The sequence below is a fragment of the Thermobia domestica genome, chromosome 13 (assembly GCF_964235325.1).
Source record: "Thermobia domestica chromosome 13, izTheDome1.hap1.1, whole genome shotgun sequence".
NCBI classification, from domain to species: domain Eukaryota; kingdom Metazoa; phylum Arthropoda; class Insecta; order Zygentoma; family Lepismatidae; genus Thermobia; species Thermobia domestica.
Genome location: NC_137466.1, coordinates 213,848,591 through 213,862,463, shown reverse-complemented (window position 1 = coordinate 213,862,463; position 13,873 = coordinate 213,848,591). Strand labels below are relative to the sequence as shown.

General features: G+C 36.0%; 1 protein-coding gene across 2 annotated transcripts in view; it reads right to left on the bottom strand.

Moving 5' to 3' along the window:
- LOC145669006 (growth factor receptor-bound protein 10-like) overlaps positions 1-13,873 on the bottom strand; it is a 460,419-nt gene that overhangs the window by 18,695 nt on the left and 427,851 nt on the right. For both annotated transcript variants that reach the window (XM_081737330.1, XM_081737331.1), the window contains exon 8: positions 574-798. In XM_081737330.1, coding sequence (XP_081593456.1) covers positions 574-798 — 225 coding nt within the window. The remainder of the gene's footprint in view (positions 1-573; positions 799-13,873) is intronic.

Below are 13,873 nucleotides of genomic sequence, written 5' to 3'. Positions count from 1 at the left end.
TCAAAAGACCGTAACAATTTATCCCTCTACAAGCGACGTTTTCTTCATCGCCTCCGTGGCCAAGTTGGAAGAACAAGCGGCTAGTAATCGAAACTTTGGTGGATCGGGCCCTCCACCCGCCACTGGAGTATTTTTTTTTACTTGTTTAAAGTGTTTTTTTTTTTTAAGATTCAGCATAATGTAAACACATTGCACATATAGGCGATTTAACATATTTTGATAGAGTAATTTTGTGGTTCATAAACGCTTACGGCACGGCTCAACACCGGTTGTGTGTTAAAGACGTAACACACCCCCTGTGTTAAACGCCAACTCCGCGGGGTATGTGTTGAACTAACACCGCATAGTGGTAGTCACGCTGGAACCACTACCTTGTGTTAAAATTGAGTTGAATTAACACAACCATTTTTTACTGTGTAAGCTTTTGGTTGCCCAGAAACGCCTAAATTACAGCTGATGTATGAACTGAATTACTTTTTTAACAAATGGCCACACAAACTGACGGATCTAAATCAGAATTTGTACCTGCAATAATCAACTATACGCAAATATGTATGTTAAAAATATACGTACCTTGGCCAGCCTCATGGCTGTCAACCAGCACAGACGCGCCCTCTCCGACTCGCAGGCGAGGCACCGCAGCCCTCGAGCCTCCTCGTTGTCGGGTGTAGTAGGGCGTAAGCAGACCCCGAATTCCGTTGGGGCCCGGAACTGATTTTTAGCGTTCAGCGTCGTATAGATGTTGTAGTCTGATAGGTGTGCGAACACCTGCAACTGGCTATCTCCGCCATCGCAGACCTAGAAATAAAAATAAGTAGGGTATAATTACTCTATGAAAATTACAACTACACACTACATTATTTTTTGACAATGATTTGCGTTACATTTTACGACATAGATATTACTCTAATACATCTCTACGATTTAATGGATACATATCTAAGATTTAGGCAATTTAGACACCATCACATTTCCCATTATATATTGTATCAGAAATTACAACAAAATTAATAACTGAAAGCGTACGATGATGAGTTGTATGTAGTTTTAAGGTTGCACACATTCGATACGCTCTTCTACAGTACTTCAAATACATAAGAAAGTAAGGAGAGAGAGAGAGAGAGCAATTGTTATCGGGAGACTCTGTAGTTTCTCAATGTAAAATCAATTACAGTACTTTAAAACAAATGCCAATATTACTTTTTTTTTTTTTTTTTTTTTTGCAGGAACGGATTGGAAGATTTGTAGAATGGGCAAAACGTCAACTGATCTCAATTCTATAGAAATTTTGGAAATGTGGACTATTGCTGTGAAAATACAGGATCTGATTTATCTTTGGGACAGTAGAAGCTCTACAACAGTTTCATTGTATTCTCATGTTGGTGCAGTTCAACAATATGGAGGTATAAGATTTTTAACATCCATTTACGACACACAGATAGATTTATTTATGCAAACGATATACCTCTAACTAAAATAATTATGTAGAAATAATACAATTAAACAATGTAACCCATAGTCCTACTACTTTTTTACATTCTGGTTTCTGTAATAGCTTCGATGTACTATTTAAAACTAGTTTCTTTAAGATAGTCCTACTACTTTATTACATTCTGGTTTCTGTAATAACTTCGATGAACTATTTAAAACTAATTTCTTTAAGATAGTCCTACTACTTTATTACATTCTGGTTTCTGTAATAACTTCGATGTACTATTTAAAACTAGTTTCTTTAAGATAGTCCTACTACTTTATTACATTCTGGTTTCTGTCATAACTTCGATGTACTATTTAAAACTAGTTTCTTTAAGATAGTCCTACTACTTTATTACATTCTGGTTTCTGTAATAACTTCGATGTACTATTTAAAACTAGTTTCTCTAAGATGGCATTTTTAAAAAGCTTGGAATATGAATTATTTATAAAAACAGTAAATGATTCGATTATCAACATAGGAAAAACAGAAATACAACAATAAATTCTTTGTTCTGAAATGTGAAGATAAATTTGCTAATCTTGCCCGCCATCTTGTTTAGAACTGTATTCCATTTTGATCCTAAGCGATCCAATACATACATAAACGGGCCTTTATGAGACTATCGACTGCTTCCAAAGTGCACTGTATTTCGCACGTATTCTATCTAGGACATCATACATCTATAGCACAAAGCAATATAAATAGTCAACATTTACATCTAAATAGAAAAAAATGTTAATCCTTCTTCATATACAGTATATTAAGTAAGTGAAACAAAGGATACACACATATCGATATTTGTAAGGACCAAAATGGCGATCATTTGATCAATGAAGAGAACTAGGTTTATCACACCTGTATTCGATTTCTTTAAACATCTATCCGTTGCACAACAATGAGGTCCGAAGTTGAATTCACAACGGGAATTCTGTTATGACGTCAAGGTAACAATACTTATTATAATCTCAATTGGTTAAGACAAGAGGATGAAAAATTGCTACGCCAAAATTGTTCACGAAATGTAATGTTTCTGACTGGCAAATTTGTCGCTGCTTGTTCAGATATTCTAATTTATTTACCCATACTGTACCAATTTTTCCCGTCTGTACCAAAACAAAACGGTCAAAAGGAAAATTTAATCACTTTGGATCCATCGGGAAGTCAGTAAATCAAATACGGTGCTTACCAGAAACTATAACGAAGACAGAATATAGCCTACCTTGAGCAGGATTTTAAAAAGTCCAATTTGCAGTTGAAGCAACAGGTCAAAAATGTTTAATCACAAGTAAAATAAAAAAAAGTTGCATCAGACTGTTACGAGTAGTGTTTCGGTAACTCGTGAGGAAATTTAAATCCCTAATCTGCCACGAGATAGCGCTGTAGTAGTCTTCCATTCTTACCACGTCTTCCACGCACAACTTGTCCTGAAGAAAGGGTGAACATAAGCGTTATCTGGTGGTGAGATCAAAAAAATCGATTCGTTTTTGTTTTCTTATTTTTTTTTTTTTTGGTAAGAACAGACTCATATCGAAATAGGAAATATTCACATTTATTAACGCATCTGTTAATAAAAATGTCCATGGCAGAAAGGAAAAGGGGGAAGAAATAAGAGATGATTCAATAACCTAATAACTTAGCTACACAATACACATCTATGCAACTGCATCTGGCAAATTTGAGGTGAATGCTCTTTGATGTTTACGTACAGTGTAGCTCATTCACATACCGAAGGAGAATGTCTTATTGTTTAAGTAACTATACATGCAGTAAGCCATGAACAAAATGGGAGGGGAGGGGGAAGGGGAAATCTTTATGTGGATGCTTGATAAGAAAAATCCAGTTTAAACTGTTTCTGCTGGGGGGAAACTGGTTTATTGTTATGATCTCAGTGATAATGGAAGAGAACAATTACTTACTCAGCGCTGTTTCTATACACAGCTAACTTTTTTTTCCCGTTGTCACAAATTAATTCAAGACGTGCTCTTTCATTATTTATTTATTTATTTTTCATATTGAATTAGATTGGTAAGAAAATAATCCAAGTTACCGAACTGAATTAAAAAAAAAAATCAATTATTAACTCTTGGAGTTATAGTACTATTTTTAGGTACGAAAGTAAGTGTCTTCATTACTCGATTTTAAAAGTACCAATACAGCTTTTTGCTTTTTTTTCTTTCTTTTCTTTTAAAGTCTAGAAGCATTGTAGAACACGTTACGTATGGTTTCATGCCTTTCTGCGTCGAGTCGTATAGGTTGATGACGTCATAACTTTAAAAAATATTTTTTGTTACGCTTATTTTTATTATTTTTTGGCGGGCTTACTTTAGCATCTAGAAGACTGAAATTTTGCACAAATGTCCAGTGCACCGGTTAGCATTTTTTAGATCTCTGTGTTAACACAGGGGGCGTCCAGAGGGTTAAAAAAGGTTAAAAAGAGGGATATTTATAACCAAAAAGCCATTTTTCGGGATCTTCCCGCCTGAGATACATGATGGAAACATGTGAATGGTACCGTTTGAAACGCTGTTCTATTCTGAAGAGAATGAGGTACGGAGCATGTTCCTAGGACAAATAGGATATTTCCGGAAATTATCACCTGAGATCCTGAAAAAAAGTATTTCTTGGTTAGGCCTAATTTTATTTTATTTTTTTTTTTTTTGGCGGGGTTAGTTTTGCATCTAGAAGACTGAAATTTTACACAAATATTCAGTGCACCAATTAGTATTTTTCAGATATTTTTTTTAGATCTCTGCGTTAGCACAGAGGGCGTCTAGAGGGGCAAAAAGTTAAAAAAAGAGGGATTTTTTAAAACAAAAATCTCATTTTTGGGATTTTCCGGCCTGAAATACACGATAGAGACATGTTAAGGGTTCTGTTTGAAAAACTGTTTTATTCTGAAGAGAATTAGGTACAAAACATGACCCTAGGATAAATAGGGATGTCTCAGGATTTTTTTTTTTTTTTTTTTTTTTTTTTACCTGAGATCCGGGTCTTTTGTGGTAATCTGGGGCATTGTAGGATTCAAAGGTAAATACTTCCCCTCTTACTATTCAATATAAAAGCTTGAAATTTTGTACACACATTTAGTACATTCGTTAGTATTTTTCAGCTAATTTTGAGATCTCTGCGCTAACACAAGGCTGGTCTAGTGGGGCTCAAAATTTGAAAAATAAAATTCTGAAAAAAAAAGACCGATTTCTCTCAAAATTTCCCACCTCACGGACATGATAGGGAAATGTGAATGCTAGTGTTTGAAAGGCTGTTCCATTCTGAAGAGAATGAGGTACGAATAATGATCCTAGAATAAATAGAGATGATGCTGTAGCGGCTTGACTAAAAGTCTATAATTAACCTTTTAAAAAAAAGTCATAATTTAAAAGGCTTAATACAGTTTAATAATGGGTTTATTTGATTGTGCCTAGGGCTGTTAAAAATCAATTAATTCATTATTGGACCTTCGAACAAAATACATTTTTAGAATATTCGGATATTCGAATAACATCATTAAATTTATTCGAAATGGAATGAAATCTTTCAGTCTTACGTCCCACGCTTATGCCGGTTAGACTAAAGGAGACGGTGATGATGAGAAATGAGTGAAATGGTGGAATGAAGAAAGTGTGAGGAAACGGAAGAACCCCGAGAAAACCCACGCACATGGTGTTTGTCCACTACAAGGTTCACTTGACAGGGCTGGGATCGAACCCGGGACCCCAAGCACCAGGGGTGAACGCTCTACCACTGAGCCATCGCGGCCCCTATAAAAATTTATTCGAAAAACAGCACTAGTTGTGTCTTATGGTTGAACAGCGTTAGAATAAATTAATAATACAAATGGTTTCAGACTTCCAAACACTTATAAGATCTATGATACGTTATTTTTACAAATCCTTTGATGTTTTTTTTCTATTAATAGTTCAGCAAGTCGAAAGCCGCTGCTTTCGGGGGAGAGGAGAAGCGGTGAGGTTTCATAATACAGTAGCTTAAATAAACAGCTGTAAGGGCGCGGATGACTCCTGCAAATGTCATCAACAGGTAAGAAAACGTTTCCAACAATGATACGAATACTAAAGGAGATTTTAATAAAAATAATAATAATAATAATTTTCTATTACACATTTTAGGCATAATTTTGACCCTATTAGTTTAATATTGGCACTAGAACGTTAAGCTTGATACCCTTGTGAAAGGCAACCAGTAGAAGAGCTACGTATTGCGGGTTGATGGACATTTCAGGCGCTTTGCTTTAATCGAAATGACAAAACCTATTGCAAGCTTGCTACTTCAAAGGCTTGTGGACCCACAATGAGGTGTGCTCGGATATGGAATTATGCTTTTGGGAAGAAGTGTTACAAGGTACGGTACAGTGAGACGTATTTCTGCTGAGGAAAGACGGGCTGAATTTGGTAATTTGCCATTGAATTTAAAAATTGTATATTGAATTCAGCCTACAATTTGAATAGAAATCCAGAGCAAATTAAAAACGAAAAATGTTTGACAAGATATATATGCACATAATGTTACTGATCGTGATACTGTGTTTGCCAATCTATTGGGCACATGCCCTGGAGTGTTGTATCAGAAAGGAAAAGATGATTTTGCGCGGTTCTCTATCACCCTCCACGGATATCGACAAGTAAGTACATTGCATGCAAGCAGCTAAAGAGAAAGTTCGCTCAACATGTCCGTTCCGTTTGTCAACCTCCCTCTCCCCCCGCCAATTCCCCTGGCCTATCAACAGGAAAGTAGAGCAATGAACGCCGGTTTTAAGAGCTTTCACGACGTTTGCCCCCCTTCCTCCCTGCGCTGTATATTTGTAAGAACAGTATATACACTCTTGTGTATATGAATATATATTTAACGAGAGACGTGTATTTCCCTTCAATGCTCCAACATTTCTCCGCCTCTGTTCACACCATCGTTTTAAATGTAAACGCGTACCTAATATGTAATCTTTCCAAGTTCATTCGCCCTGCAGTTTCTCCCTCCTTGCTCCACATACAAACATTTCCTCACTCAAAGATCAGATTAATACAAAAAAAAAAAAAAATGTTTATATGCACGGACTCCGAATTTTAGGTTACAGAGGATCACTGGTCTTGTCTCGTAGCTACATAAATAATTAAGAAAAATAACTTCTGTCACGGATCTGCCTTTTTGATACTATAACAAGTAGAATATATTTTACTGATTTGTCTGAGTGTTCTGCAGGAAGCCAAGTTCTAGCCCACTTACTCTAAACGTAGTCAGACAGCCCACTAAGTCAATAAAGCACGAATAAAGTGGCCAATTGCTTTTCTTTGTGGCAATCTTTTTTTTTTATTATAACACGTGAAAGACATATGCAGATATATAAAAATATAACACAGAAAATAATTACTGTATCCAAGGGAGAAAATGATGACAAAAACTTTGAAGAATGAAAGGAAACTAGTAATTTTATGGGAAAGAGAAAAGGCAACCTGTGAACGCTGTGCGAAATTTACTTTCAACGAATGGTTTATAGTTCTACCATAGTGATGTTTTTAAAAAAATAATGAAAGTATTAGACATGTCTAAAGGTTGTTTAAAGTTCGTTCCACAGATTCTCACTTACAATTTATTTAAAGTGGTCGATGTTTTAGGAGCTTAAGATGCCTCATCACAGCGAAATTAAAATGCCGCTAATTTTAAAGTAATTATGTAATATCTTCAAATAGATAAAAGATAATCGAAATTTGCAACAAGAGCGCCCTAGACAATATTATTTTTCATGAGGTACCGTTATCACGAGTCACCTAGTAGCTTTTCGCTTGCAGTCGTTTATAAACGCGAAAATAAATGCCGATTTTCTAAATGGCTGGAAATCGAAAGCAGATAAGTGAGTCGTGATAACGGTATCTCATGTGAAATAATATGGTCTAGGGACCTCTTGTTCCACATTTCAATTATCTTTTATCTATTTGGAGATATCACATAATTACTATAAAATTAGCAGTATTTCAATTTCGCAGGCGTGGGCAGGTATTTATAGATGCGTTTAAAATTCGAGGAGGAAGCTCCTTTTACGTTATTCTCTCATAGTTTCTCTTTCAAACATATTGAGCCGAAATAGCAGGAAATAAAAAGAGGAGGTTCTCTAAATAAAATAAGTTTCACTACCACGCAAGCATGCGTACAACATTCCTCAAATGACAGTTCACTTTTTTTTTTTTTTATTTTGTACAATGTAACCTTCATTAAGCTCTTTAAACAGAATACATTATTCAAATTTTGAAGCTCGTGGAAAAGTGTTTCTCAAACTGAAAACGTATATATATATATATATATATATATATATATATATATATATATATATATATATATATATATATATATATATATATATATCAAAACAAAAAATCAGGTCCTAGTGCTTGTCTGTTTCTTTCTTCGAGATACGTTGCCTTCGAAATGAAAACTGAAATGAAATTTTTCAGCTTAATGTTTCATGATTATGCCATTTAGGTCAGTGATTCTCAACCGATGTGTCGCGACACACTGGTGTATCACGCAGTTCCCTAGGGTGTGTCGCTAAATTTTAGAATTTAAAAATCATGAAGAATTTAATAATAATTAGTTAAAATCGAGACAGACTGTACCAGTCAACACCTGTAGTGGCAGCAATGGTGCTCAGTGGTACATAGAGTCATATAAAGACTGATTGGTTTCACTATTATAATAGATATTATTATTATTATTATTATTATTATTATTATTATTAATAATAATAATAATAATAGTAATAATAATAATAATAATAATAATAATAATAATAATAATATCAAACAACTGTGTCGTGATATCCTAGACTTCAGTAAAGTGTACCGTGAGTCAAGAAAGGTTGAGAACACTGTTCTACAGTAAGGAAGATGGACGATTAAGTCAAGCGAATGATGATGGAAGAATTAGTGGGATGTGGGAGGAAAATTCCGAGAAAATTCATGGACACGATGTTGTCCACCACAAACTTCCTTGGCCGGGATCGAACCAAGGACGTCACACACCAGAGGCAAGAGCTTCTAGTTCCCAGTATGTTGCCTTCAAGAATAGAAGAGACAGGTTTTCCGATAGAAACATATCAATTTTTCGAGACGAGACATCTTCTCGAGACCAAATAGACCAGAATCTCATCTCGTGGTTATCTTTAGTAGTATTACCTGTAAACTTAAGAAGTTTTAGGAAAATCAAAAAATTCAATTAACAAAACGTATAATCAACCTCCAGGAATAAATGAGACGATTAGGCAACCGAAACTATACAAAGGATAACCTAAGTTGAGTAACTTAGCCTTGCACGACAACAAGAACCACCAACTGTTTCGGAAACCACTAATTGTAGGTATCCTTTAAAAATATGAACTAATAAATTACTTTCTCTTAAAGTAAAATTAAACTTTCCCTCAATTTCAAAACGTATATTTTTGGTAACTCACTGCATTCAACAAGATGAAATTCCAAAATGAATTTCAAATTGTTCAGCCGTTATGCTGTGATGTAAACACAAATATCAGATAATGTCTCTTTCACAACGTATAAAATGCCCTAGTTCCTTCTGCCCCTAAAACGGAAGTCCGTCCCCCCAAAAAATAGACACGAACACATTTATAGGTAACTAGTTATAAATATCCGTTGTTGTAGGTTCTTAATTGAAAACACCGATTGAAACAGGGGAAAAAGGTTTTTTTTACGGCATTTCCCGGAATTTATCCTCTGCTGTTATGTAACCAAGCACAACTATGATGTATTGTGGGTTACATACACGCAAGGCGTTCTTAGAAACCGTGATAAACTCATCCGTTTACACACATGCGTTTTCACCCCTTTAAATTCTACTACCACTGACATGAAAATCTAGAAAGGGCTTCGTACAGGATTAGATGTGATGAAGATCTATCTCTGCACTTCCCTCTATGCGAATACACACATACTCATAATTTTCTATATAAATATCGAGTTTCTTCTTCCTATCTTGACGGACTCATGAGATTCGTGCTTTCTCCTCCCCCCTTCTCTTTAGGTTACACGTTTTATTAAAATTGTCATTATAAAAATCCCACTTTGAAATAGAGTATTACCTTATAGACTGCTCCAAAATTCGTTTCTTTTGTATTAGGTTTCTCATTTTTCACAATATTTCCAAGTTTGGATTTAATACAACTAATGTTGATCGTGTCCTTGTGCTATCATTCAGTACTCATATAGGAATAATAATAATAATAATAATAATAATAATAATAATAATAATAATAATAATAATATATTCCTTCGCCGACGAGATGACCCTAATGATATGTTGAAGAGGTTGACATTCGCGAACGAAGAAGAGAGAGAAAACTTGTCAAGAACAAGTTTAGGCGTGGCTTCAACGCCACTCTTCACAAGTTCACCATCGTAACTGTTCCGCCGAGATATCTTGAAAGAAGTTGGTGCTCAAAGAAGCGTATGTCAGCCAGCCACAAGAAGGAATTACTGAAGGGCGTATGTGAAATGCTAAAGGGGAATAGGTCATCACAAAATAGGATAACGGGCAAAAGAACTTCCAGCTACTGGTACAGAGTCCGTTGGCACAATTTACATACTTCACTACAAAACATTGTATATCTCATCTCCCCTCGGCTAATTCCGCCTTGTTACATGAATCTAAATTATTTAAATGTATGCTGATATTTTAGCTTACAATGTCATGTATGACCTCTCTCCGGTCAGAAGGGGAAACATGAATCAGAGAATAAATACACCGTATGCGCTAGTTGAGTATTTTTTGCACGGTAGTAGGAAGAGCAATTACTCATTGGAATAAGATTATAAAACGCTTTCTAAAAACAATCTTTCAAAATATGCTATGCAGAAGTATAGGATATCTTATATAAAGTCTGACTGTTGACAGATATTGGAGAAAAAACAGCAAAAGATAGCGGGCAACTGCTTACAGGAGGTTTAGTTTACTATTACCCTGTCTGTCTGTCTGTGTGTCAGTTCGTTCAGGAGACAAATAAATATTATCACGAACCTCTTGATGGATGATCAATTTTGACCAGGATGTAGAAGAGCAAATCGAGTTTGTTAATGGAGGCGATATTCGAGATAAATTTCCAATTTTAACGTTGAGAGCTATAAAGTAAAAACGGTGATAGATAGCGAAAAGCAATTTCCTGCAATTGATGAACCACTCCAAGAATACATTTCATCTCTATCCTTAGCTCTCTACTAAAACCGGAAGTGACAGAAATGCACTACTACTTCCGGTTTCAATATTGAATTACATAAACTACGTGATTCTAAGACATTGCTTGTACATTCTTGCTTTTTAAGAAAGAATACATCTATTGTGGATCGTATTTAGCAAATAATCTCGCATGTGAACCTCAACCAAATCGGATTTCAAGTTGATTTTGTTCTCAACTCGAACGTGGCTTAGGAAAAGATGAACGTTTACTGACGCATCACTCGCTCATCTGTAGGGCGAAGTGTACGTGATTCATACCTTGGAAATGACACCCTATAGTAGACAAACATTGTGTTCGTCTTTTTTTTCTTTGTCTAGATTCTTCCATTTCTTTCTTCTTTCTTTGTTTCGTAAGTTATTCCATATTAATACTCACTTTCATTTATCACCCGTCTCCTTTACTCTATCGTAGGCCAGGAGTGCAGTTTAAGGAGGGTACCGTAGGGCAATTGCTCTCTCCTTTGAGTTTGAGATACATTTAATCAACAATATAGTAATATAGTAATGAAAAACGTGAAACACTGAAACTTCAAATGCCTAAGACGTAAAAGGAAAAATAAATATATGTACGAGAGCAAGTCAGAAAGTAAAGGGTCTAGCAATTTCTCGGACTAGGGTTTGGTAACACTGCTAGTATCCAGCGCTGAATTAGTGTTGTCTGCAACACTTCTATGCAACGTGTCACTCTTATTCCCGCGATAGTCGTTGGAGAGAGTAGCAGACCGTTAAACATGGCAGCTCCATTGTCAATCTGCACCAAGGAGGAAATGAGGGCAGTGATTCGCCTTTTGTTTGTGAAAGGCGTTCAAGCTGCGGAAATTATTCGTCGCATGCAAGTATTGGCGATTTCGTCCACTATGATTCGTCTGTTTTCCATCACCATACCCTCAACGACTTTCAAATTGTCCTCGTCGTTCACGTCGATGGTCTGCCTAATCTTTCCAAGTCACATAAAGAAATTCTTCCCTCTGTAACCATACTGCGCTTCACTGTCCTCATTTCCTCCTTGATGCAGACCAGCAATGGAGCTGCCATGTGTAACAGTCTGCTACACTCCAACAACTAACGCAGGAATATGTGACACGTTGCATAGAAGTGTTGCAGACGACACTAATTCAACGCTGGATACTAGCAGTGTTACCAAACCCTAGTGCGAGAAATTGCCAAAGTCCCTTTACTATTTGACTTCTCCTCGTATATCAGTAGAGAATATTGCCCCCCTCCCCTCTAAGCAAAGACTGAAATAATGCTCCTGATCATAGCTGCTATATATAATTCACAAGATTTAATTTTACTTTCCAGCGATGCTCAAGCCACATAAAACAATTCATGGCTTGTCTTGAGCGAAAGCCTTAATTTAATACGCCTTTACAAAAGTAAAGTGTACAATCTTGAAGCACACTGTGAAGATAACTTTTTTATTGGTTTTATCTAGATAACTGTGTCATTTGAGACAAATCTGCTATCTTAATACGTATCCACAAAATAATCATGTTGTATCCGTGTGTAAACTCAAGTGTACCTTCTCCCTCTGTTATTCAAACATGATATCTTTCATTTGGCCTTTTCCTGCTTATTTACTTTCCGATAAGGCATATGAACACAGGTTACTCATCCCTTCCTTAATGTTTATTTTCTCATTTACTTACACACGTCAAGAAAGGTCTCTGAGAACAGACGCGCTCTCGTCTTGTGTACATAAGACTCGTGTTTTCCTTATTCTCCTTTTCTTCAACGGAACGTGAAAACGAGAAAATGTTTAGATTCATAATCTACAAACAAACCGCCCTCGATCCTTTGAATCAATGCGTTTTGATGGATGGACACAGAGAGAGTGAGTAACGCATACATTATGCATCAATTACGTATGACGTGTATGTTATACAAAAACGCTATTTTTGTTCACTGATATCTCAATGAGAAAAACAAAGAAAAGCACCTGGATCCAATGACATGGAAATGTTACAAACTACAAAAGTTAACGAGCTTTTTTTCTTCTTTTTCTACTTTGGTTTGTAACTTTTTTTTTTAACTTAGTCAACACACATAGTTGTTACAATGTGTTTCTGCTTCACTCAACCAGAGATGGTGTGGGTCAATGAAAACTTGACCCATGACCTTCTGACCCACTATGACTCACGGCACACGATGAGCCACACTGATTCACCACCCAATGATCCACTCTGAGCCACCAAAACCCATCGTCATCAACTCTGACCCATGATCTACCCCTCCTCTCCACAGACTAAAGAGTTTACACTTGTAATAAAACAAGGTTGTGAAATTATCACTAATCGGAGTTTGAATTTCTACGGTCAATCACTCAAGCAACGCTCTGTTACAATACCGGTGGATCCGACCTTTATGATATATCGTACAATGGTAAAATGTTTGTCACGGGCCATATTACGATGGATTTCAACTTGATTATCATATATAATTATTTCCTTGTTGAATTACAGATACTTTTCAGTGGAAAATAGGATGAAATTTGAAAATCTCAAATCATGGTAAAGTAGGTCTACGTAAAGGGGGGGGGGAGTATAAAATTCGACTGTCTCGAAAGCCAAGTGGTAAGTCCTATTGCTATCATTACAATTACAAATATCAATATCCAAAAGTGCCTGAAGCTCTTTTTTCAATTAGATATATTCATCTCTAGTAAGTAAATAAATGAAAAAGGAAGGAAAAATGGAGGTCTTCAAAGTAAAACGTAAACAACTTCACTAGTGTTCAGAAGATGCTGTCTACAATGTACTGAGCAAAGTGAGTCGGTGGGTCAGAGTGGGTCACGGTGCGTGATGGGTCGAAGTGAGTCACGTCCTGTTGACCAACGACTCACTCACAAATGTTGTCCCACTGACTCACTCCATCTCTGCACTCAACATGTATTCTGCTGCAGTCCCCACTGCAATCTGTACAACCAAGTGTGGCATACGCTAATTAAGGAGTTAATTCAGTATTACACGAACAAATAGACTACTGACTTGAATTATTTGAATTATAGGGAATACGACAAAAAAAATATCTATTTAGAATGTTTTAATTTCCCATTTTACATTCGGAAAATAGGAAAAATATGGAAACGCTTATGGCGGATCGAGAGGGTAAAAACTAGCGGCAGCTAGAACCCAGAATATGACAAATATA